Source organism: Akebia trifoliata, chromosome 7, assembly GCF_017979445.1.
Source record: "Akebia trifoliata isolate Shusen 1 chromosome 7, ASM1797944v1, whole genome shotgun sequence".
Taxonomy (NCBI): Eukaryota; Viridiplantae; Streptophyta; class Magnoliopsida; order Ranunculales; family Lardizabalaceae; genus Akebia; species Akebia trifoliata.
In genome coordinates, this window is record NC_141381.1 from 33248864 (window position 1) to 33273388 (window position 24525).

General features: G+C 34.8%; 2 protein-coding genes and 1 pseudogene across 3 annotated transcripts; 2 read left to right on the forward strand and 1 right to left on the reverse strand.

The window, feature by feature from the left end:
* The first annotated feature begins 5557 nt into the window (after positions 1 to 5557).
* LOC147399249 (uncharacterized) lies at positions 5558 to 6962 on the forward strand. The gene is made up of 2 exons (XM_086448738.1): positions 5558 to 5783; positions 5869 to 6962. The coding sequence occupies exons 1-2, from the start codon at positions 5612 to 5614 to the stop codon at positions 6795 to 6797; spliced, it is 1101 nt and encodes a 366-aa protein (XP_086304864.1). The 5' UTR covers positions 5558 to 5611; the 3' UTR covers positions 6798 to 6962.
* A 1955-nt stretch (positions 6963 to 8917) lies between these two features.
* Positions 8918 to 10234, forward strand: LOC147399250 (uncharacterized). Its single transcript, XM_086448739.1, has 2 exons — positions 8918 to 9113; positions 9195 to 10234. Exons 1-2 carry the CDS (start codon positions 8933 to 8935, stop codon positions 10058 to 10060), a joined length of 1047 nt encoding a protein of 348 aa, XP_086304865.1. The 5' UTR covers positions 8918 to 8932; the 3' UTR covers positions 10061 to 10234.
* Positions 10235 to 17698: 7464 nt separating this feature from the next.
* LOC147399251 (ACT domain-containing protein ACR4-like) lies at positions 17699 to 21375 on the reverse strand (annotated as a pseudogene). Its single transcript, XR_015180113.1, has 8 exons — positions 20812 to 21375; positions 20026 to 20098; positions 19903 to 19948; positions 19679 to 19793; positions 19527 to 19594; positions 18856 to 19449; positions 18630 to 18734; positions 17699 to 18434 (listed from the first exon to the last, which is right to left on the reverse strand). The product of XR_015180113.1 is annotated as an ACT domain-containing protein ACR4-like (transcript).
* Positions 21376 to 24525: the final 3150 nt, after the last annotated feature.

Genomic DNA, 24525 nt, shown 5'->3' on the forward strand with positions numbered 1-24525 from the left:
CAAATTGATGAGGTTGATTTGTTACTCAACAAACCTTAGAGTGGATTCCTAACCACATTACTTTGTGACATCCAAAATCATGATCTGATGGCACTGATTCATAGACAACCAAATTTTTTATAATAAAAAAAAAAACCATTGGAAAAGCTTTACTAAATGGACTATTAAAAGAAGCCCTAAAGCTTATGACCAACTAATTAGAATGAAATCTCTCTATAGTCTTCTTTGGTGATGGTGCCACCGTCATCACCAAACTGAAATCCTTTAATTTGTTCTCTTTATTAGTATTTCATTATTTTTCAATAAAAATCCCACCTTTTTCTATGTTTCTACAAACCTCCATGCTTCAAAAGTTAATGCATCTCGATATCAATTTTTATTTTATCTAAAATCTCTTCAATGAGTTCTTGTATTTAAACCGTGTGATCCATAGTTCTTTGTTTTTAGAAGAGATCATGACAGACCTAATTTCGTGGGCCACCAACTCCGACAGACTTAAAAATGAGTAAGATGTGACAGTGATGGACTTCACAGATATGTGATAACCACTAGTAAGCATGATTGGACTTTGCAGTTATCCATATTCAACTTCTCCATGAGATCAAAGACTAATATTTTATGTAATCAATTGCATAGTCTTTATCTAAAGGATCATGCAATTGCGGAAGAGTATTAGAGATAAGATGTATGCCTTATAATAACGTGTATGAAAGGCACTATATCAATGCTATATATGGTGTATCTCATCACATATTTTGAAGATGTTAGATTTGCATCAATTAGGTATTTTAGAATATTGGATTGATTAATTGTCTTTCTATATTGGTGGATGCCGATGTCAAAGGTGAGCCGTTGATAGAGATTTCGACGGTGACTGCGAGGGATTGAGATCGTGAAAGATGATGAGGGATGTTGGCTATCAAGTTAAGGTCTGTAAACTATAATCGGTTCGACAAAACTTCAAAGTTCTAACTTGGCGATGTCGTTAAGAACCTTTGAGAGAGAGACAAAGAGACTTCCATGTCGATTCGACCTGTCAATGGACGTTGATGCCAAAGGTGAGTCGCTGAGAGAGATTCAGACAGTGACTAGTGTTATCGGTTGAAGATGATGAGGGTTGTCGGATTGAAGACGATGAGGGCTGAAGACTAATGTTATCAGAATCTTGAGAGATTCCATCGGGTTGAGATCGTTGAAGACGATGAGGGCTGTTGATTGTCGGGCTGAGGTCTGTAAACTGTAATCGATTCGATAAAACTTCAAAATTCTAACCTAAAGGAAAAAATAAAATAATATTTATTTATTATTATTTTTGGATTGCATATTATCGAATTCGAATTCATCGATATCCAAATTCGTATTCGAAACGCTATCGGATGTTCAAAACTATCTGAATCCGAATTCGATATCCAAAAATTTCAGATTCGAATTCGGATTTCCGCTAACAAGCCTAGGTGAACCTATGTACCAAAAATCATAGTTTTTGATAACTTGTATCCACTAGATCTAATCTCTCAAAAAAGAATTTAAATACTAAAATTAGAAATCATTCTTAAGACGATGTTATAATCAATGGATGCACATCATCAATCAAACTGATCGTTTGTGTGCAGATTCACCAAGGGATGAACCAACATCCATGCTATGTAGTGGGTCACCAAAAATGCCAAGTGACATAAAATGGGGTGCCACCTGAGTGGATCCCTACTCTTAATAATATCAATGATTGATTTGGATAATTTACTATTAAAATACATAAACACATTTAATATTAAAATAATATTTTTGAAATTAATAATAATCTAATAAGAATATAAGATCTGCACCCATGGTAAAAAACTTTGAAGCGTGTAAGCCGCTTCAAAAATTTTAAGAAACCCTCTCCATTGAATAACACATGGCATTTCCAAAGAGTTATTCCAAGTTTTGACGGAAATGTAGGAGTGTGAAATAAAATTCCAAATGGCAAGTGTCTTGTAACGAGGTGGGTTCCTTCGAAATTTTGAAGCGGACTGCCCGCTTCAAAGTTGGACTCTGCACCTATGAGCTTAAAATGCACTTGGATCATTTGTCAATGTAAGAACTACTTCAGTCGAATTTTATGTTGAATCCACTATCCTAGATGTGATATGCCATTGTTGCCTAGAAGAACACATGAAAGGGATACTGTGTAACTAGGCCAGCCTTGATTGCCAACCGAGGCCATGAAGCCCACTCCTTGTTTCATTCCATGCGGAAGAAAATGGACTAAAACCAGACTGCAGTATGTATCACCCATTAATTTCTTTGTGTTTGTTCTAATTTGGGCATTCTTTGAGAATTGAGTACTTCAACTCAATAGATGGAGTCTAGAGGAAGGGCCCATGTAAACATATTTATGTAAAGACATGCTCATATGCATGTGACCAAAATTTTGCTTCTTATGTAAGAGAAATGGTGAAGATGGAAATCATATCCTTTTGCATGGCCCATTTTCCTCCCGTACTTGCTCTTATTTCCTTTCTCTTTTCATTTGGACTGGGTATTCCCAAATCGATTTTATACCTTCGCCTTCCAAGAGGAAAAGATGGCTATCTTCCCCTTTGAGGAGAGCTGGGGGATTTGGAAAGAGCGAAACAAAAGGGTGTTCCAAGGAGAGGAGAAAACTCCTCAGGAGGTGATTTTGGATATTTTGGGTCTTCTATTTTGTGTTGGAGCAAACCCTGCAAAGACTTTAAAAGAGGTTTTTTTTTTTTTTAAATTATATATCTTGGCCTTCAAGTGGGATGCTCTTTGTTAAGGCTAAAAACGGCCCAAGCTGGATATGAGTATATTAATATCCATTTTCGATTTTTATTCGGGTACGAGTCTAGATCTAGATCTAAATATGGATCCTACTAGTTAAAATCATATTCGAATCATTTTGCTTTCACTAAACCCGTATATGTATCTAACTCGACCGAATTAATTGATTAAAGTCAGTCAGGTCAGATAATTCGAACCGTTTAAAACTATTTTTTTTTAAATCGTTAAAGGTGACTAAAATATGACTTAAACTTAAGATCTCTTCTATTTTTAGGGAGGCCTTGACCATTGTGCCCAACACTTGTTGGTTGACAAAAGATACCTTCGAAAATATAAAAATATAACTTACAAAATAGTTTATCATTCAGATCTAGGCGGATGTAGGGATGGATCTATATCCGACTCGGGTCAAGGGACATCAACACATATCTGACCCACTTTCTAATTCAGATATATTTGAATGAACCAACCCGCTAAATTCAGATTCGGGTCACTTGGATTTCGAATAAAATCCGACCCATTTTAAGCCCTACTCTTTGTCGAGTTTAGTTCAGTCGACTATTGTCATTGGTGGTTATTTGTCTCTGGTATTTTCCTCTCTTTTCTTATTATTATTTTTTTGTTCTACTTGTATAGGGGTCATCTCGGCCTCTAATGCTTTTATGCTTTAATAAAATCTTATATAGTTATGAAAAAAAAAAGAGTCTTGAAATAATCCCAAATTTTCGAGAATCTTTCAGTTTTTCTTATTTATTATAATCCTTTATTCTATTAATGAAAGTCACAAAACATCAGCTAATGTTGGTTACTGTTTCAATTCTCGTTTGCAAGTATTAGAATGTTTAAACATTTTCAAGAAGCGAATATTTGCATTGGAAATAAGGAGGGTTCATATGTCACACACAACCAAAATAAAGTGGCAAATACCGACAATACATGCATCACGGATTCATCAAAAAATACTTCCAAACCTCAGCGGTGAAAAGCCATTTGTCTCTTTCTAACACCCGTGAAGAGAGAACCTTAACTGCATCAACCATCTATTTTATACACTTTTCAGTAAAAATAAAATATAATACAAGAATTAAATCTCTCACTAGAGGAAACAGATTATTATATGCTAGTTGGAAGCATTGAGGATAATGTTCCCAGCATTCCACACCATTGGATTGTGTATGTAGCTCAACGATCACACCATTATAATTTATCAACTTCCCGATTTGGTCTAGCTAGATCGGTCCCACCATGTATGTTCTCAACTGAACGGTCTGGATTGATAAGTCTCACAGTGCACCCTCGTGTCATTTTTTTAATTGATTCAATGGTATATTGGGCCTCATGCAAATCACTTAGCCTAATGAAGAGCAATGATTGCATGCAATGAACGTTTACGAGTTGATCAAGGTGCAAAAATAATGTGGATTGAAATAGTATGCAAAGCTCTGAAGAATTGCGCATTGAACAACGGAAAAGGTTCATGTCACCAAATCAAATATTTGGGATATGGTGTAAATGATAAAGATTGTGTTAGAGCAAAACCATGGATTAAGCATAAAATCAACAAGAACATAGAAAAAAACAATTACACAAGATACAAGATATACGTGGTTTGAGCTTAATTGACCTACATCCACGAGCGAAACCGGCAATTTCACTATATTAACCAATCGAAGAACAAAGTCTCAATCTTCCTCTGCCTCCTGTATCTCTCCAATTATGCCGCTACTCTCTCTTTCTCTTGTATCTATTATATTTTGACCCGGGGGCTTTGCCACACACCCCCAGCGACCCCCGTGTCTGTCTACAACATAGTCCAAATTAAGTCATCAATCAGGAGTAGAAGACATAACTCAACAGGTTGTAATGTTAGTAATGTGCAAAGTTATGTGTCAGTGTGACACTTGAACTAATCCTCTGATGTAACCCATATTAAATGAGTCCAGGAATTTCCTCAAATCTTTAGGGTATCTACCTACTCAAGAGAACACACACATCCTAAACTTCTTTGGTTTAGATGACCAATTCTCAAAGAATTGAGCAATCTTAATTAAGAGTAAGCAATACAAGTTCATTCCTAACTTATTGTATTCTTTTCAAGGATTCTTAGATTGATAAATATCTCATAGAGTTGAGGGAACTTCTAAGTCTCTTAGATAAAACTGACTTGGAATTCATCAAATTAAAGGAATAGCTAGAGGATGACACGTGGAGATACTAAGTACATGACGCATGGCTGACTTAATTGTTCCTGCACCATGACAACAGCAATTAATGCATTATGGGACCAATACACTTGTTTGGTAGTCTCTTAGTCCCAATAACTTCAAAAGTTCTATGGGATTAGTTAAATCCATGTGAATTTGTAAAAAAAACCTTCAACTTGACTGTTACTTGCCGTCAAATTTGTTACTACACAACATGTCCCGTGAGCATATTGGGCCCCTAGTGTCCTTATCAGTTTTTCCAACCACGAAGAAATAAGAATTTATCAAATTTTACAAACAATAATAAAAATTACCCATCTCTACCTCCAACTTTTTTTCCTTCTCATTTCTTATCCTGCTAAAAGAAATTTCCCACATTAACTGCTTATTGTTTGCAGTTAGACTGGTTTCTTCATGAATGACATAAAGGAATAGGTGGACCGTGTTCTCCTGAGCAATGAAAGCTAAGGAAGCTTTAATTTCTCTATTTCAAACCACTTGTCAGAAATGTACATTAAGAGTAATATATTTAAAGAAACTATATAATTAATAATACTTGAAATCCACACAATCCTTCAATATAAAAGCCTCCACCCACGAAGACTTCTTACACAAAAGTCAGAATGGGAAGTAATCGGATGTCTTGGTTGCTGATATTCACTCTCTCTTCCCTCTTCAATAATCTTTCCGAAGCTAAACATGAGAAGAAGCTTCCTTCAGCAGTTGTCGTTGGAACAGTTTACTGTGACACATGTTTTCAACAAGATTTCTCGAAAACCAGCCACTTCATATCAGGTTCATGTCCCAATTCAACATTCAACAATTCAGTTTTTTTTTTTTTTTCTTGATCCGATAAACTAATAAGATTTATTGTGTATAGGTGCTTCTGTTGCGGTGGAGTGCAAAGATGGGAACCCGAAACCGAGTTTCTACAAGGAAGTGAAGACAAATGAACGCGGAGTGTTTAAAGTCCGACTACCTTTCGCAGTAAGCAAACATGTTGAGAGAATTAAGCAATGTTCAGTGAAGCTAATTAGCAGTAGTGAACCATTTTGTGCGGTGGCCTCATCAGCAACTTCTTCATTGCTCCATCTGAAGTCAAGAAAGGAAGGAACTCACATTTTCTCGGCCGGGTTTTTCACATTCAAACCTCTAAAACAGCCAGAGCTGTGTAACCAGAAACCAACCTTTGCAACCTCTAAGGAATTTAGCTCTAGTAAGGCCATTCCTTCTCTAGACACGCCAACATCTCCATTTCCACCTGTACCACCAACAATTCCAAATCTGCCAACATTACCAACATTGCCAACCATCCCACAGCTTCCAGTAACACTACCAAACTTACCACCTTTGCCTAATCTAGGACGGCCACCGAATGTGCCAATTCAGCCAAATTCTATATATTTGTCAAAGAAAAGTCCATCGTTGGATAAAAAACAAGTCAGCGGGCCAATCTTTAGCCCAATGTCACCAATACCAATTTTACCAACACCACCACCTCTCATTGCGATACCACCAAACCAACTTCAGCCACCACCACTTGTACCTAACCCGTTTCAGTCACCACCACTTGTGCCTAACCCATTTCAGCCAACACCACCATCTGTTCTTCCACCAATTATTCCACAGCCACCACCAGCAACCATTTTTCCACCATTTATTCCATCACCATTTCTTCCCCCAAATCCAGGACTAACTCCACCATCACCACCAAGATTCCGCTTTCCTTTCCCTTCAATAACATTCCCACCTTTTCCCATCTTCCCTGGCACTCCCCCAGCTCCTCCTTCAAAGAGAACTTCTCCTTGATTTAACAGTATTAATGTAAGATATATGTTGCAAGAATAAGTGCAATTTATAATTTCTATTTTATTTTCATCTTTTTTATTTGGACAGGTAAGGTCTTGTAGTTGCCAATGTAATCATTAGTATAATAAGGTGGTTTGCTCTATATATGCAACTCGTATTGGGAAACATGGATGTAGATTTACTTAACTAAGATTAGTGTGGGAAATCAAAATTATTATTTAGGCTTTCTATGGCCTACAAGAAAAATAAAACTGTGAATGTTTCCATGGAGGACAAAGTCAGAAAGTAACAAAGCCGACATAATATGCTTCACGGATTCATCAAATGGCCTTATCATCACATGATTCCAAACCTCTACGGCGAATAGTCATATGGCCTTTCTTCTAACACCCATGAAGAGATGACCTTAATTAAATGAATGAACCATATAACCACATATTTTATACTCTTTTCAGAAAAATAAATAAATGAACTTCTCACCAGATGAAAAAAATTCCATGCTAATTGGGAGAAGTGAGGATACTGTTTGCTATGTTCCGTACCATTTGATTTTGTATGTAGCCCCGAAAATCAAACCATTATAATTCATCTAGCTTCCCAAATGGGTCCCGATTGATCCCACCATCACAATGTGAAAAAAGCCCAAAATTGACAGCCTTGGGCTGTCAACTTTCATAAAATTCGATGGACCAAGAGGTCAAATTGGTGTCGAATTTTTCATTGTCAATTTTTTTTTTCGATGAGCCAAAACTGTCAAATTAATGAAATATGAGAGAAATTCGATAGCTCTAAGCTGTCAAATCTAAGAACATCAAGAATTTCGACAGTCCTGGACCGTCAAAATTCATTTTCTAAAATTCGTGGGCCTTGGCCAATCAAAATTTTATGTCGAATTTTCCAATTTTCACGTAGTGCATGTATGTTTTTGATAGAATAATCTGGATTGATAAGTTTCATGGTGCGCCCTTTTGCCATTTTCAATATAATTGTTTTCATTGTATCTTGAGCTTCATGCAATCCTCTTCCCTTACAAACACCAATGATGGCATCAAAGGGTACTTACTAGTTGGAGAGCAACAATAACATGGATTGAAAAAGCAAAAAAAAAAGATCCGAAGACTCAAGCAACGAGTGAAGATAAAATGGTACCATTGTCCACGATCATGTAGCACAAGAATTATTCAAGTGCTCGCACATGAATGCTACACATGGAGAGGATAGGTCCATGACACATGGATGAGTTTTTTATGCATGCACCATGACATCAAAATCAATGTGGTATGATATACAGGCCTGTTAGTTATTTCCTAAGTCCCAATAACTTTAAAATTTCCAATTGAGTAAGTTAAATACAAGTGAATTTTGTAAAGAATGACGACTCTGTAGTTTCACTTCATAAAAAATAAAAATAAAAGCCATCTTGAGCTCCTTGTAAACTTGTGATGAAGTACGTCTTCACCGAACGAAAACAAGCACGAGAAACAAGTTCCATTTGATTCCATAGTGACAGCACTATAGGATCAATTTTCTTTTGTGAAAAATTCTTCTTATTTGGCTGTTATTTGCCTTCGCATTTGTGGCTGCCCAACAAGTCTCGTGAGCAAACAGGGCCCCTACTGTCCTTATCATCTTTTCAATCCATGTATAAAAAAAATTAATTTAATATAAAGACTTATGGTGGGTCATTTCATGTTCTCATGAACCTCTAATTTCTCTATTTTAAACCACTTGAGAGAACTGAGAACTGTACATTAGGAGTAATATATTTAAAGAAACTTCATAATAATTATTTTTTCGGTAGTTTTTTCAATTAGTTTTATAGTAATTCTTGAAATTCACATTTATTTGAAGGTACCAACTAACTTAGTTGGTAAAATCTATAGGTGATGATATCATAGACCTAATTTCAATTTCCACCATTGCCCAATTACTGATCTCATCCAAGACAGAGTCATCAATCAAAGAAAAAAGGATTAACTACATTTATGGGAGGCATTGGATTCTCACCAATGTTCTCATTACTCGACCTGTCATTATCTCGAGCGTCATGGGTTGAGGCCAGAAAAGTCCAAAAAGAAACTTGAAATCCACACAACCATTCAATATAAAGCCTCCCCCATCAAGAGTTCTTACTCATGGTCAGAATGAGCCGTAACAGAATGTCTTGGTTGCTGATATTCATTCTCAGTTCTCTCTTCAATGATCTTTCAGAAGCTAAACATGAGAAGAAGCTTCCTTCTGCAGTTGTTATTGGAACTGTTTACTGTGACACTTGTTTTCAACAAGATTTCTCGAAAACCAGCCACTTCATATCAGGTTCATGTCTCCATTCAACAATTCATTTTTCATTTTTCTTTTATATCAATTCGATCAACTAACCAAAATTATTATGTATAGGTGCTTCTGTTGAGGTGGAGTGCAAAGATGGGAGCTCGAAACCAAATTTCTACAAGGAAGTGAGGACGAATACACACGGAGTGTTTAAAATTCAACTACCTTTCGAAGTTAGCAAAGATATCAAAAGAATTAAGCGATGTTCAGTGAAGCTAATCAGCAGTAGTGAGCCATATTGTGCGGTGGCCTCATCGGCAACTTCATCTTCGCTCCATCTGAAGTCAACAAAGGAAGGAACTCACATTTTCTCAGCTGGATTTTTCACATTCAAGCCTCTGAAACAGCCTGAACTCTGTAACCAGAAACCAAGCTTTGCAACCTCTAAGGAATTTAGTTCTAGTAAGACCTTCTTTCCTTCTCCAGACACACCAATTCTACCATTATTGCCAACTCTGCCTCCCCTTCCACAGCTCCCTCCATTACCATACTTACCACATTTGCCGAATCTAGGACAACAACCAAATGTACCAGTTCAGCCAAATTCTATAGATTTTTCGAAGATAAGTCGATCGTTAGATCAAAAAACAACCCACCCAAATTTCTTGTTCCCAACCCCACCAATACCGTTTTTGCCATCACCACCACCTCTAATTCTGCTCCCACCGAACCCATTTCAACCATCACCACCATCTATTATTCCACCAATTTTTCCGCAGCCACCACCAGCACCCATTTTTCCACCCCTTAGTCCATTACCATTTCTTCCCCCAATACCGGGACTAACTCCATCACCACCACCACCGTCACCAAAGTTGCCCATTCCTTTCCCTCCATTACCATTCCCTCCATTACCATTCCCTCCTTCACCCATCATCCCTGGCATTCCCCCAGCTTCTTCTTCTTCTTCTTCCAAGAGAACTTCTCCTTGACAAAACAGTATTAATGTGCAATGTTGTAAGAATAAGTGCAGTTTATAACTTAGTTTTTATTTTCATCTTTTTTTTTTTCTTTTCTTTTGGACGTGTAAGCTATAGAAGTAGTTGCGTATGTAATAGCTAATGTAATATGTGATTGGATCTATATAGGCAGCTTGTATTGGGGTACATGGATTTTTTTTTTCCGCTCATCGTGGGTATCCCCACCCTTCGGGTGAGACTAATCCCACAATCACATTCACCACCCCTTTGGAAAGTCCTATGTGCAACTGGTTGAATCGAGAATCAACCGGACCTTGAGGGTGGTCCCAAGGAATTCATAGTTTCCTAAGGTTTCGAATACTTGACCCACCCTTCTTGAGGAGCTTATCAAGGCTCACCTTGCCACAAGGCCAAACCCTTGGGGTTGGGTGCATAGAAATTGATTTACTTTACCATGATTAGTGATGGAAATCAAAACCACTGTTAAGTGTGAAGGCTTTCTATGAAAAACGAAGGCAGAAAGAAGCAATGTGAAAACTACTCATTGTTACTGTAATTTTCACAAGATACTAGTAAAAAAACATCTACGGTTATGTGCACGCCAGCACATCATTTTTTTCACCTTTGTGTCTCCGTTTGTGTCATTCCAGCATTTGTCAATTTAAAATGGAAAAAATTCTCTTCCGTAAGTTGCAAAAATTTAGGACTGAAAACAAAACAAAAGAAAACGACGAAAAAAAAATTCACATGCTCAAGACTTTTTTGACAGATTTTCTGTCTCACTTTGTCATTTCGCGTTTAGTGTACTAAAAATATATTCAAACTCCAAGGCTTCTCTAAAAAATAACAGCCCATTGAATCTCATTTCTTGAAATGTCCGGTTCGTACGCATCCAGGGTGGAGGATTGAAACCCTCTCCCCACACTCCATTATTCTAAGGAAATAATATCTAAAATATATATTTTTTAAATTTCCTTGGATTAAAATTTGCGTGGCATGTATTGGGGTGTGGGTGTGAGAGGAATCCTCCTCCTAAGTGCTTACCATCCGCACTCTTTCATGAATCTCGTAATCATGAACGGTGAGTCAAAACCAAACACAAAGAATTATTAAGGACACTAATATCTCCTCGATGAATAATATAGAACCAAAAAAGGTTAATATACATAGAGGGAGAGGAGGTCTATAGCTACTCCCTATTTGTACCCCCATATTGTTACACCCATCACTCACCTTTTATTCAGCAAAATCCATGCCTAAAATTAGTCCTGACGTAACACATTAATCTGGTTTTAATTTATGACTTGGTTTCAGCCGAGCCAAACCTTTAATAACCATTAAATATCGATAAAAGAAATGAATCGATCTTCCTTTTTATCTTTGCTTTTTTCATATCCGCTGTCTTCGCTCATCTTCTCTCTCTCTCTCAAAAATCCCCTTTCACCATTTTAATCATTAACATTAGTTGGATTTAGTTTTAGCCAAAAACTAAAATAATAAAAAATAATGGATATTAATTTATTTATTTTTAAATCATTCTTAATGTAATTACCTCAGCAACAAGGACCTTAGTTGCTTGTGCTAAAAGCTCTCACAAGAAAACAAATACTTTCATCTATAAATAAGTTTGTAGTTCTCTTATCTTAGAAAGATTAAACATCAACTGTTGAGAAAAATCGGAATAACTGAATTAAGAAACAAATCAAAAATAAAACACAAATCACACACAGATGTTTATGTGATTCCCTCAAGATTGAGATACGTCCAAGGATCACACCGAGTCCACTATGAAGAGAAAACTCGCAATTATAGATTACACTCCCTCACCGCACCCCCTCACCAAAAACGTAAAGGCATAGTTTGGTTTAAAGTACCTCCTTATTGACTAGTACTATCAAGTTTCACAAACCACAACATCAACAACATCCATCTTCCAGGAATTATAGAAAATGGAGAGAAATATCTATGAGAGCTTATATCACCACACCAACTATTTTTCATATCAAACCAGCAATAAATTAAATCTGATTTATGGACTGAGGATATGCAATTCTAGTTTTTATTTACAACATCCATTTTCCTTGCTCTTCCAAAGAAGTTTGTAGATATGTTAACTAATAAAAGTTTGGTTTAAGCATGTGTTTTGGTCAGAGCCATTAAGCTTGCAAATCACCACATCTTGGCTACCAAATTTGTTCGAATCTAAAAAAAATGTAGAACTCATAGTCCCGGTTCATTACAAATTATGGGAAAGCAAGCAAGCAAGCCATGGACGCATATTTGTTTTGACTAAAAGGCTACAAGATATTTAAAAAAAAAAAAAAAGTGTCTTAAAAACCTTAAATTGTTACACAATACCATTATATAATTTCATGTATCAAATTTTACATATTTTCCACTCATGGAAAAATGTTGTGTGTTCATATATATATATATATGGGTCCCGTTCAGCAACAAACATTTTTCAAAACATGGGTTAGAGATTTTGGAATGGGCTGATTTTTTGTGAGGATGATCTCTACGGTGAGGAGATCATCATCACCAAAAATCAGCCCATTCCAAAACTTCTAGCCCCAGTTTACTAGTTGAAAAATCGTGGACCATCCATTTTTTGTAAATCATTTTTGATGGGATTAGAAGTTTTGGAATGGGCTGATTTTTTGTGATGATGATCTCCTCACCGTGGAGATCATCCTCACCAAAAAGCAACCCATTCCAAAATCTCTAACCCATGTTTTGAAAAATGTTTGTTGCTGAACATTTCCCATATATTATATATATATATATATATATATATATATATATATATTATATATATATATATATATATATATATATATATATAGGGTAGCGTTCAATGGCCAACAGTTTGGCAAACATTTTGGCAAACACATTTTTCAAAACATGGGTTAGAGGTCTTGGAATGGGCTGATTTTTGGTGAGGATGATCTCTACGGTGAGGAGATCATCATATTTTTGGTGAGGATGATCTCTACGGTGAGGAGATCATCATCACCAAAAATCAGCCCATTCCAAAACTTCTAACCCCATCAAAAATGGTTTACAAAAAATGGACGATTCACGATTTTTCAACTTGTAAACTGGGGCTAGAAGTTTTGGAATGAACTGATTTTTGGTGAGGATGATCTCCTCACCGTAGAGATCATCCTCACCAAAAATCAGCCCATTCCAAGACCTCTAACCCATGTTTTGAAAAATGTTTTGCCAAAATGTTTGTTGCTGAATGGGACCCATATATATATATATATATATATAGAGAGAGAGAGAGAGAGAGGTTTAAAAGAAAGGATAAACTATTTCCTTCTTATTAGATAACCCATTGATTAGATATAAAATGGTTCGGTTTCATTCAAGCCATGTTAAAAAGGAAGTTTTATAATTGTCATATCATCATTATTTTAAGCCATGGATTACAGCACATACAAGGGTAAAAAAATGGGGAGTAGTATACAAGGGTAAAAAAATGGGGAGTAGTATAGACCGACTCATTCATATATATCAATCGATTATCCTGACATGATAAGTTAGAGAATCATAGATCTGCATTTTCAAGATCTACGGTTTCCTAACTTGTCACATCAGTAGTCGATTGAGTTTGTCACATGAGATAGTGAGATTCTCACGACTCTATATACTTATATATTCACACCCTTTGAAATGAAGACACGTGTCAAAAAAAAAAAGACAAGTGGCAATCCAATCCTCATCTTACATACACGCCAATCAATAAAGATTGCTTTCCAATCAATCATACCTGATGAATAGAAAAGAGGATATGATGGTAAGAGTGAGGATTGAAAAAAAAAAAAAAAAAAATTCCCTCTCTTGAGATTAAGGTTCCACCTAGTTGGAAAAAACAACTTTGAAGTGGTACCCTCTCCCTTGGATTGCACAAGGAGTTTACAAGGAGGTATCTCAAATATTTATAAAAAATAAGAATGTGAATTAAATACAAAAATTCATGTCATAGTTCATTTAAAATTATGTAGTCATGCGAGTTGTCCACCACAAAATCGGACTCGTTGTAGTTGGCCTATTGGTAGCAATCTCCTATTTAATTCTTTAAAACTTCACGAATTTTTCATTTTTTTCAATGAAAGTATTATCCTCTAGAATATTGAAGAGGATTACTATTGCCACACCAACTTTAGTGATTTACATAGGAGTTGGTGTGAGAATAGCAACTCTCTTATTGAACTATTTTAAATAATTCATAAATTTTAATTAAATAATAATAAAAACTTGTTTTTAACGATGTTTACACATTTTTATAAAATTCGATCGAAAAAAAATATGCTACGATAACTTGTATATTGCAAAGTGTAAACTTGTAAGTTGTGACGTGTAACACAAGTAGACTTTAAAGCGGACATATATGCTTCAAAATTTTGGAGCAATCCACATTTTTAGATTACACATGTCTCTTTTATCTTTAAAAATATAATGACAAGACCCTCCACATATATTTAAGATTACACCTTAATTTTTCAAATTAATGATTGGTCCCTTGACTTTATTCTTTTTTAATAAATCAATGAAACAATAACCTCAATGCTCTCATTATCATCATCATCATTATTACCATCACCACTATATCATCACCTTCACTATCACTATCGTATTACCAAATTTTTTAAATGGTACGGATAACACACGTATGAAGTATATGTCACATATTTTTCATTTATTGAATTTTTAACTGGACTTTTGCAATCCAAAATCGAATAGAACTTGAATTTTTCATGTGTCGAATTTTTGTTGTATTTCGAATTACTAACAAGGGGTTGGTCTTCCAGCACAAGTGACTTTTTGCTCATAGACCAAGAATCAATTGACATATGGCGGATATGACATAAGCAATAGAGAGAAAATTTCTCTCTCCTACCCAACCATCACTACCTGAAAACTGGAAAATTCGAGATAAAAAATTGATGGGTCAAAGCCTACGAATTTTAGATACTGAATTTTGACAATCCAGGACCATCGAAATTCTTGATATTCCCAGATTTGACAGCTTAGAGCTGTCAAATTTCTCTCATCCTTCATTAATTTGACAGTTTTGACTCATTGAAAAAAAAATTGATAATGAAAAATTCGACACCAATTTGATCCCTTTGTCAGTCAAATTTTATGAAATTTGACAGCCCAAGGTCATCAAATTTAGGCTTTTTTCATATTGTGCATCCTCTACCCTGAATTCTAATTTTAAGATTTCAAATTATAAAAAAAGTCATGAGACCACATGGTTTATCATATTAGCAATAGAACACCACAGACTTCTAGATTTCATTTAAAACACAGGGTCAAAAAATATTTATAAAAAAAAAACACAAAGTCTTTCAAACTTGATTCAAGGTGTTGAAAATGCACGACTATCAAGCACCCAAATTTAAAATTACAATTCAAGAGTAATAAATAACTTTATTTTTTAAAATTCATAGAATTCCATCCTCAACAACACTATAGTATTGGATCATGTTTTTGAATGCCACAAAGTGATTAAATCCAGAAATTTTATTTTTTTCACCGTGGCAGGAGAGAGAAATTTTCTCTCTTATTCCTTACGTCATCTGCGCCATATGTGAAAAAAAAAAAAAAAACAAAAAACAAAAAAAGGTGATGGATTGTGAGCAAAAAATCAATCAAAAAAAGTATGTTACTTCGCTTTCCAATTAAATGTCACCTCGTAACCCAAAGAGATCTTCAAAACCTTTTCTTCATCCATGAAGAGTGTTTGATTGCAGCAACCATGAATAAATAACCCTCGATTTGATTCACTGGGATTGTGGGAGTACAACTATTTGGGCCCACAAAGCAGTGCATGTTTAACCTCACGTGGGAATTGGAGTGGAAAAGTATGGAGGAAAGCCATGGCATGGAGAAAGGTTTTGGTGAGTAACTCTGGAAAGCTTAGTGAAAAAAAAGAGGTGGAATTTAACTGGTTCAAGGATAGCCAACCATCTTGGTTCATGGATCCACACTTTTCAAGTTATGTCTCTATCCGAAATTCCGAAATTCCGAATACGACGAACTTTTTTTCTCAACTTCTTGCTAAGTCACCACAACCCCGCCGCTGCCCACTGCTTGACTTGAAGTCGACATTTGTGCGTCATTGTAGAGCGGGCGGTACCATCGTTAGTAATTCTTTGAATAATTTGCGAATTATATTTGAATTTTTCGAATGATACATAAAACGATTAAAACTTCCGTCTAATTCAATTCCAATAAAATTCTCGACTTTTTAAACATTTTCAAAACATACACGATTTATTCTTTTCTCGAACTAAACAAATTAAAAATACTTTCTGCAAAGAAGATTAAAAACACAAATTAATCCCTATTTTTATAATAAAATTTTTTATCTCAATATCGCATGATAATTTTTTCATTATTCTCTCTTTATACTTAAAGATTTCTTCATTAGACAATTACTAATTGTTAATTGTTTTTTCACGCCTTTTAATTTTTAATCATTATTATTTATCGAATCTCATGATTATCAATCAACAATTAGTTTTTTCACTCCTTTTACATATCTTCTCTCCTCTCGGATTTTTTGAACATAAGTCTTGGTAACTCAATTAATTCAGATTATATGTGTTTTGCATTATAAAGATTAATTTGTGTTAATAGTATGATTAATGATAAGAAAAAAATATGTTCTTAGTTTAAATTTTTTTTTTTTTTCTAAATATGTTGTTTTAGAATAAATATTAAAATGAAATATATGTAGAGGTTTCAAGGCTTAAGTATTTGATATACATGCATAAAAATATCTTATTGTCTTAATTTACCGAGGATTAGTTCACAAATGAAAGGTACTGATGGTGATTTTGAAAAATAAGATGTAAAAATAATAAATCTTAAAAAGATAACGGAGTTTTCTAAATATTTGGTTATGAGTATTATAAAAAATTTAGTATCTATACATACGAATTTTTGAATTTTTTAGAGTATTGAAGTCAAATTATACGCGAACTATTCTCATATTGCATTGTTGCCGTACATCAAATTTTTAAACGAACTATTAAATGTATATTCCGAATCGTACTCAAATTAATCCCATAACATTTTTTGCCATACACCGAATTGTTAAGTATGGACGGGACTTGTTGCAAGCAAAGGATTCGATCCTTGGCTTGAGTGGAAATACCATAGACTTGGAGTCAAAACCCATTATCAAAAACATAACAAAAAGAAAAATAAAATAAAAAAGAGTCATGATAATCTAACTCCCCCACGTGGCATACTCAAAATATTCTCCTAACGTGGCATGTGCTAGAACCATAGACTTTATGCCTCGGGGTGCACAACTGCACATCCCCATAAATCTATGTGGTTGTGTATCCCAAAGAAAGAAAATGTATGGTTCTGGCACATCTCATGTCGGGAGAGTATTTTGATAAAATACTAAAAAAGAATGAAGAATAATGATAAAATGACTCCCCCATGGGACATACTCAATCGACTCCCCTGACGTGACATGTGCTAGAATTGTAGATATGTACTCTTAGGGATACACAAGTGCAAGCTTTATGACGTTCCAAGAAAGAAACATGAAGAAAAAAAAAAAAGACCAACACAACCCAGTCAGCCAAATATAGTTGGTCACGCCACCAACACCAAAGATTGTATAAACATCACCTTAGTTCCCACAAAACTGGAAAAAATTAAGAATAATCATACTCACATGATCCAAAGGAGATGAAAAGAAGGAATTTGATTATGATATAATGGAACTAAGGGAATCCTTCTACATTCATACTTTATACACAACATGACCAGGCCTCGGATCTTTTAGTTTTATATTTGCTTTCTTAGTCCAAAGTTTGGCTGAATCCTACAGTAATAGATATGCAAGAACAGGGAAAATTGGTGAATGTCTCCAATTTCTATCTCTCTAACCTCCTTTTAACTCTTCAGCATGGTGAAGCTGCACAGTACGAATGAATGTACAATGTAACATGTTCGACAACAAGAAATCAAGGTGGATCCTGCTGTCCAGAGTGCTCAATCTTTTTCCCACCTTCAAGAGTAGGGTTTAACAAATCCAAATTTACGGAGACTTGGACTTTAAGAGACCACTAAAGAGGATTCTTGTTGGCGATTCTTGAGGAGACTCGGGGTACTCGGAGATTCCTTTCACCTGGAGAATTGTCTGATCGATTAATTCCCGGATGGAATCTATAGTCTTCGCATCAACAGGACTTCGAGCTGCATCACGTACATAGAAGGTGATGAAGGCTTTTCCTGCTCTTGTCGTCACTTCTGCCCTGGTGACAGATAGGCTATTCTCACGGAAAATGCGAGTGACATCAGATAGCAACCCAACTCTGTCGGTTGTACACAATTCTAGCTTCAACCCCTGCGATGAAACCGAGAATGACTAGTTTAAGATAGATAGCATATGAAATAGAAGCCAGGACATTGTAACAAAAAGCATTATTCAACACAAAAGGGTGAATTTAGATGATAATATCTAATTCATAGTTCCTTTCAGGAAATCTTTATATATAAATCAAGTAAACTCGAAAAACTAAATAAACAAAATTGTTGTCACCTCCGATACTCTTCTCTCTATAGCTGCTTCAAGACATTGGATCACTCTTTCTCTTTCTTCTTCTGAATTGACAGTAGACCCATCTGTATGCCTTATACAGTATTCCTTCAAGATCAACAAAAGTCAATTCAGACACTAAGGAGAAATATCCCTTATAAAAATAAAAATACTCAGACCAATATAAATACATACAAGCACATAAGTACAAGAAAGAAATAAGAGATACCTGATAAGCTTCTGGCCCTTCGGCATCAACATTTGCATGAAAAACTACATACTGCATGTCAGTTAACGTGCAAACCGTGTCGAAGAAAAGCTTAGGCCTATCCTTACACCGAACGGTGACGACAGAGTAGTCCTTGTCGTACCAATTGTCAATAGTCACATTTGGTCTGAGCCTCTCATCCAGGGAATCATCATCACATTGCTCATAGTCTCGATCAGCAAACATCATCTGATGAAGCCTTCTCTCAGTGTGAATATTCCCAAGAGAAACTACAGTTTTGGCTCCCCTGGTTTTGTTGTCACCCTTAAATACATTGCATAGAAGTTTCTTGATCATAGATAGCCTATCAGGGTCTGTAATCGTAGATCCAGTAGCCTCATCCGTTACATGCATCACAGCGGCAGCTCGGGCATTGTGGGTCCAGACTTCAGCATGAACCACATTGCATTTCAGGTCAGTGAGGACAGCACTCACTTCAGAGAGTAGTCCCAGTAGATCAGGGCCTGTTAACTCAATCGATGTGTGATCTGTTAACCGTTCAACCCCCACAGATCTTCTCATTGTCGACATTAAGCAGGATTCTTCTCCAAGGGACTGAAAAGAAACTTGAGAGATTATATGAGCATGTTTGAAAAAGTGCAATAAAAAATTTTGGAAAATGACCAACCCACCTTTCGAATATAATCCAGAATTTCTTCATCTATAAGCTTGTTCCCATCTTGATCAGTAACATTAAAAACTGGCAAAAACCCAAACAACAATAGTTTTAAAGACGAAAAGAATAAAAGTGGGAGAAGGAACTACTAGAGAAACAAATTCTTACCTTCCATGAACCATCTTCCATCAGAAGAAATATAAGCTTTGGTTATAATAAGGTTTAGATCTGTAAGAACTTGTACAACTTCAAGAAGTATTCCTTGTTTTTTTGCACTATCAACCTTCATCACAAAATGGAAGAAAATTCCAAGAAACTAAGGAAAAACAAAAGAGCAAACCAAGGAAGTATAAGCTCTCTAAGTCCATAAAAAGAAACAAAATTACCCTTACCCTTACAACTGTTGCCTTCTTGGATGCTTCATTATCAACTACAACTCTAAAACAAAGGATGAAAACAGAGAGGAGTGATTGTCTACATTGCATTTTTTAAGAAGAATAAATTAAATTAAATACCTGGGTGGATTCATTCTTAAAATGAATTTTTCAAACTCATCATCTATGTCCCATGAGGAGCTCATATCAGCATCTAAAAAAGGAGCAACTTATTAATGGTTTATCAGAATTCAGAAAGAACCCAAGATTCAAAACTAGAGCCAAAGAATAAATAAATAAACATGAAAGAAAACCACCATTAATGAAGAAATCATGAAATCAACTGCTCTAAGACCACCATGAATCCCAGTCAGAACAGAGAAAAGGAGCAGAAAAGTATGAAAGAGAAACCACTCAAAGTGAAGTCCAAGAACTACCAATCAAAGAGAGTTCTCAACAATCAACAAATGCAGAAGAAATAAAACAGTAAACCGTTGAAACTTTGGACAAAATCATGAAAACCCATGAGCTTTCTGGTCTTGAAACGACGAATTAAGATCATAAAACCAAAACGAGAAACCAAGAATAAATGAACGATAAAATCAGGAAAAAAACGAATACCCATCACTCAAAACCACGAATTAATAACAAATGAAGCAGAAAAACTACGAAAACAAGTACCCAAGAACACAAATCAAACAGAGTATAACCAAAAATCCATCAATACCCATCATCCAAATCACCAATTAAAATCAGTTGAAACCAAATAAAACCAAGAGATATACAAAGCAACTGTTTTTAAATCGACAATTCAACAAAAAATAATAATTAAAAAAATCCAAAAAACGCAGTGAAAAACATGTAGTCTTATGACTCGACATGTCAATCGAATAACAAAAAACGATAAAAAGTGAAGAAGGCGAGTACCCATTATAGTTCTTGAGTGTGTATCTTCTACGAAATCGAATTCTTTGATTTTGCACGATAGAAATGTTTAGTGGGTAAGAGAGAAACAAATGAGAAAACTTCCCCTCCTCTAAAGGCTCTCTGTAGATGGGGGATGAAGGGAGATCACAAAACCACTGAAACGAGTACAGAAACTCATCTTTCAAAAAACAGAGTACATGGTCTTTTAAGAATTCTGTACTTTCTATTTATACTTATTTCTCATGGACATTTGTGTATGTTAGATTTTGTCATCGGTTACTATCAACTTTTCCTCAAAAGAAATCTCTACAGTTAAAATTTTCAAAATAAAAAAAAGAATGTTTTAGATTAAACTAATTTGTAGTAGACAATGTTTTGGTTTCTCAATAGTTAAGAAAATAAGGGTATATGTAATTAATTCCCTTTTCAAGGGAATATGAATTCTAGGGAAAATGGTCATGTGAAAATGGAAATCGAGGGAAAATGAAGTCCACTTTTGATTTTATCCAGAAAATGTCAAGAAGGAGAATTTTTCTATTTTTGTTTTGCTTTGGATGTGGGGGGCCCATGGTGGAAAATCACTTCCAGTCAAGAAAAATGCGCAAGCATATACTTGAATATCACATTTCTCCAGGGGGGAAAATCATTTTCTCATCCATTTTCCATTTACAGTGATGCAAACTCGAAAGATATTACATTTTGAAAAAAATTTAAATATATTTTCCAAGAACGTATTTAGGGAGAGCTTTGGAATCTTTATCATACATCTTCTATTCTGAAATACAACGTGGAAAAAGCTGTACTTTGTTGTCGCGTAGTACTGCCTTACTTTGTTGTCGCGTAGTACTGCCTTTCGAAACGTGGAAGTTTTAATCATTTAACAACGTCAGGTACAACCCATCAAAATACATTCTAGAAAAAGAGAGTCGTGCTAGGGTGACTTTGAAATTCACTCTGTTTCACACAATGCTAACATGTAGGTGTGCAGAGAACCATAGATGCCTTTTACTCGTATCTTGATGAAAAGCATATATTGATCCATGCACACATCTACATCAGGAAAGTGTGAAATGGAATGAATTTCAAAGTAGTATATATATATATAAATGCACAGATTTGTCAGTAGAGCATCAAAATAAGTAAGTTGGCGTATACCCACCAGGGGTTAATTGAGCTGGCAAGACTGATTTGATTTGCTTCCAGGTCATGACTTAGATTCTTCATATGCCCCTCAATAAAAAAAAGGTGACTATTTAACTGTTATACGTATCAGATGAGAATCGTGCGGCCCACCAAAACAACAAAAAAAAAAGTAGTTTGGTATACAATTTAAAGGGTTTGTTTGGTATTGTTGCTAAGTTATGCCATTGGCAGAAGTTAAGAAATGCATTTAAGCAAATTAGCTTTTAATAACCATACTGAAGAAGTACTATTTGTGACACAAAAGCTGATTTTTTTTCATGGTAAAAATAATTTCTTATTGTTATTTGTTGAATGCAATCAAAATGACAAGAATGCCTTTATGACACAAGCATCCTTTTTAAATTTAAGGAAGATAAAAATAGAAAAATAATAGAATTAGAGGAATATTATTATATAAAAAATTAAAATTAAAAAGGATAATAGAGAAAAAATAATAAAGTTGGAGAAGTATTATTAAGAAAGGGTGAGATGAGAAAAAAACAATAAAATGGGTTAAAGGGATAAAAAAGGAAATATAGTAAAATTAGTGGGATTATTATTGAAAAGGAGATAAAAGATGAAACATGTTTCTTACTAACTTAATAAGATTTTAAGTCTTGCTAAGAGTCCTCGAGCTCAAATGGATTAGCACATTGGCAATCCAATACCACAACCCTATGGATTTCATGAAAAAACTTACATAAAAAAAAAAAATTCATCTTTTGGACTTGATCCAAGGTTTTGAAAGTAGATGGCTACCGAATTTCCACATAACTCTCAAATTTAAAATTAAAATTCAACGATGAAAAATAATATTTTTTATATTTATTTTTTCCAAAATTCATATAATTGTCTACACCGCAACCTTGTTGCATCGGATCATGTTTGGATGCTACGAGATGAGCTCAACAACCCTTAGTAAGAGGTGGAATCTTACTAAGTTAGTTAGGTTAGTCGGACTCATTTCATTAGCATGTTAACACGTTTCTTGTAAATTTCTTTTTTTTTTTCACTTTATGGATCTCGATCACACATTTTACACGGTGATGGAGTGGGAAAAGTTACTTCCTGCATGAGTTAAAAAGTAGAAGTCACTTTAAGAATTTAGTTTTGCTAAACTACTTATTTAAATTGCTTTTTTTAAAATATTTTAGGCAAAAGTGATTATATATATATATACTTTTTCAACTTAGAAATCCGAAGATTTACCAAACATAGCCTAAGTTATTGATGACTTCACACAAATCTTTTAAATTTGCTTAATGATTGAATGATTTCGATAGGTAGAAAATGACTACCCTTCTTCTTTAATAATCAAGTTCCCAAGAAATATTAAAACTGTCAATGGGCTAACCTAGTCCTAAATAGGTGAGTTGTCCCTTAGACCAGCCCTATACCACCATTGGGCTTATTAGCTAAGCTTAAGCCCGGCCCGGTCAAATGGGCTTGGTCTCATGTCAATTTTTGGTTTATGAAAGATTTTAAATTCATGTACTTTTCAAATCTATTTTGAATCATTTTATAATTTATAATGTTTTTCCTCAAACTAGGGGTCTAATCTCTATCATACTTAAAAAAATAAAAATAAAAAAAATAAAGTTGGAGATGAGGTAAACTTATTATTTTATAACATGTTTTATTGTTATTTTTATATAAAATCACACATGTATGTATAGTATACAATATTCTCTGGGAGTGGGTTGCATCAGGTTAGGTTGGGTATTATTAGGATCTAGCCAACCCATATTTATCGGGTTGAAATTAAAACAGAAAAGAAAAAAGAAAAAGAAAAAAAAGATGATGATGATGATGAATTAACAAGTGCAATTTTTTTGAAGTGATGACATTAGAGATTTGAGTTCAATCTTTATAATACTGAATTAAAATTCTACCAACGTCAAAATGAACTCATTAAAAATAGGTTTACCATTCAAAGAAAAAGAAAACAAGTTCAACTTTTTTAAGTTTGTCAAGTAAAAAACACTTTCCTTATGAAGGAAAGTTTTGTGACCCCATCTCCATGAGGCATCCAAAACATGATTGAATGCCCGGAGATGTAATCACAAAATTTTAAAAAATTTCAAAAAGATAGATTTAAAATATAATATATATTTATATTGGATTTTTATTTGATTTACTCCATAAGATCAAGTTGATTGCATGGTTTTAAAACTTGTTTTGACATCTTGTATTATCCACATACGAATTGAGACGTTGGGATGAACCATATGATTTATTTGAGTCGTTTTGTTCAACAATGAATGTCCTTTGTCTTTTTTGAGAAACACATCAAGTTTGAGATGATGTATTAATCTATCTTGTTGGTAGATGATATCAAGACGAATTGGACGGGGGTCTTAGGCGAGATTTAAAACCAGAGTTGTGATTTTTTGACATACACCTCTGACGTGGAATGGGTTAGAATCATAGATTTTTTTCCCTCAAGATACACAATTATACTTCCCCATAAATATATGTAGTTGTGTCCTGAGAAAAATAATATATGGTTTTAGTTCATGCCACGTCAGAGGG

Excerpts from the sequence above, each read along its gene's own strand:
- LOC147399250 (XM_086448739.1), top strand. The coding sequence starts at position 8,933 with ATGGTCAGAATGAGCCGTAACAGAATGTCTTGGTTGCTGATATTCATT. Across the intron at positions 9,114-9,194 it reads AACCAGCCACTTCATATCAG|GTGCTTCTGTTGAGGTGGAG; the intron begins GTTCATGTCTCC and ends TATTATGTATAG.
- LOC147399249 (XM_086448738.1), top strand. The coding sequence starts at position 5,612 with ATGGGAAGTAATCGGATGTCTTGGTTGCTGATATTCACTCTCTCTTCC. Across the intron at positions 5,784-5,868 it reads AACCAGCCACTTCATATCAG|GTGCTTCTGTTGCGGTGGAG; the intron begins GTTCATGTCCCA and ends TATTGTGTATAG.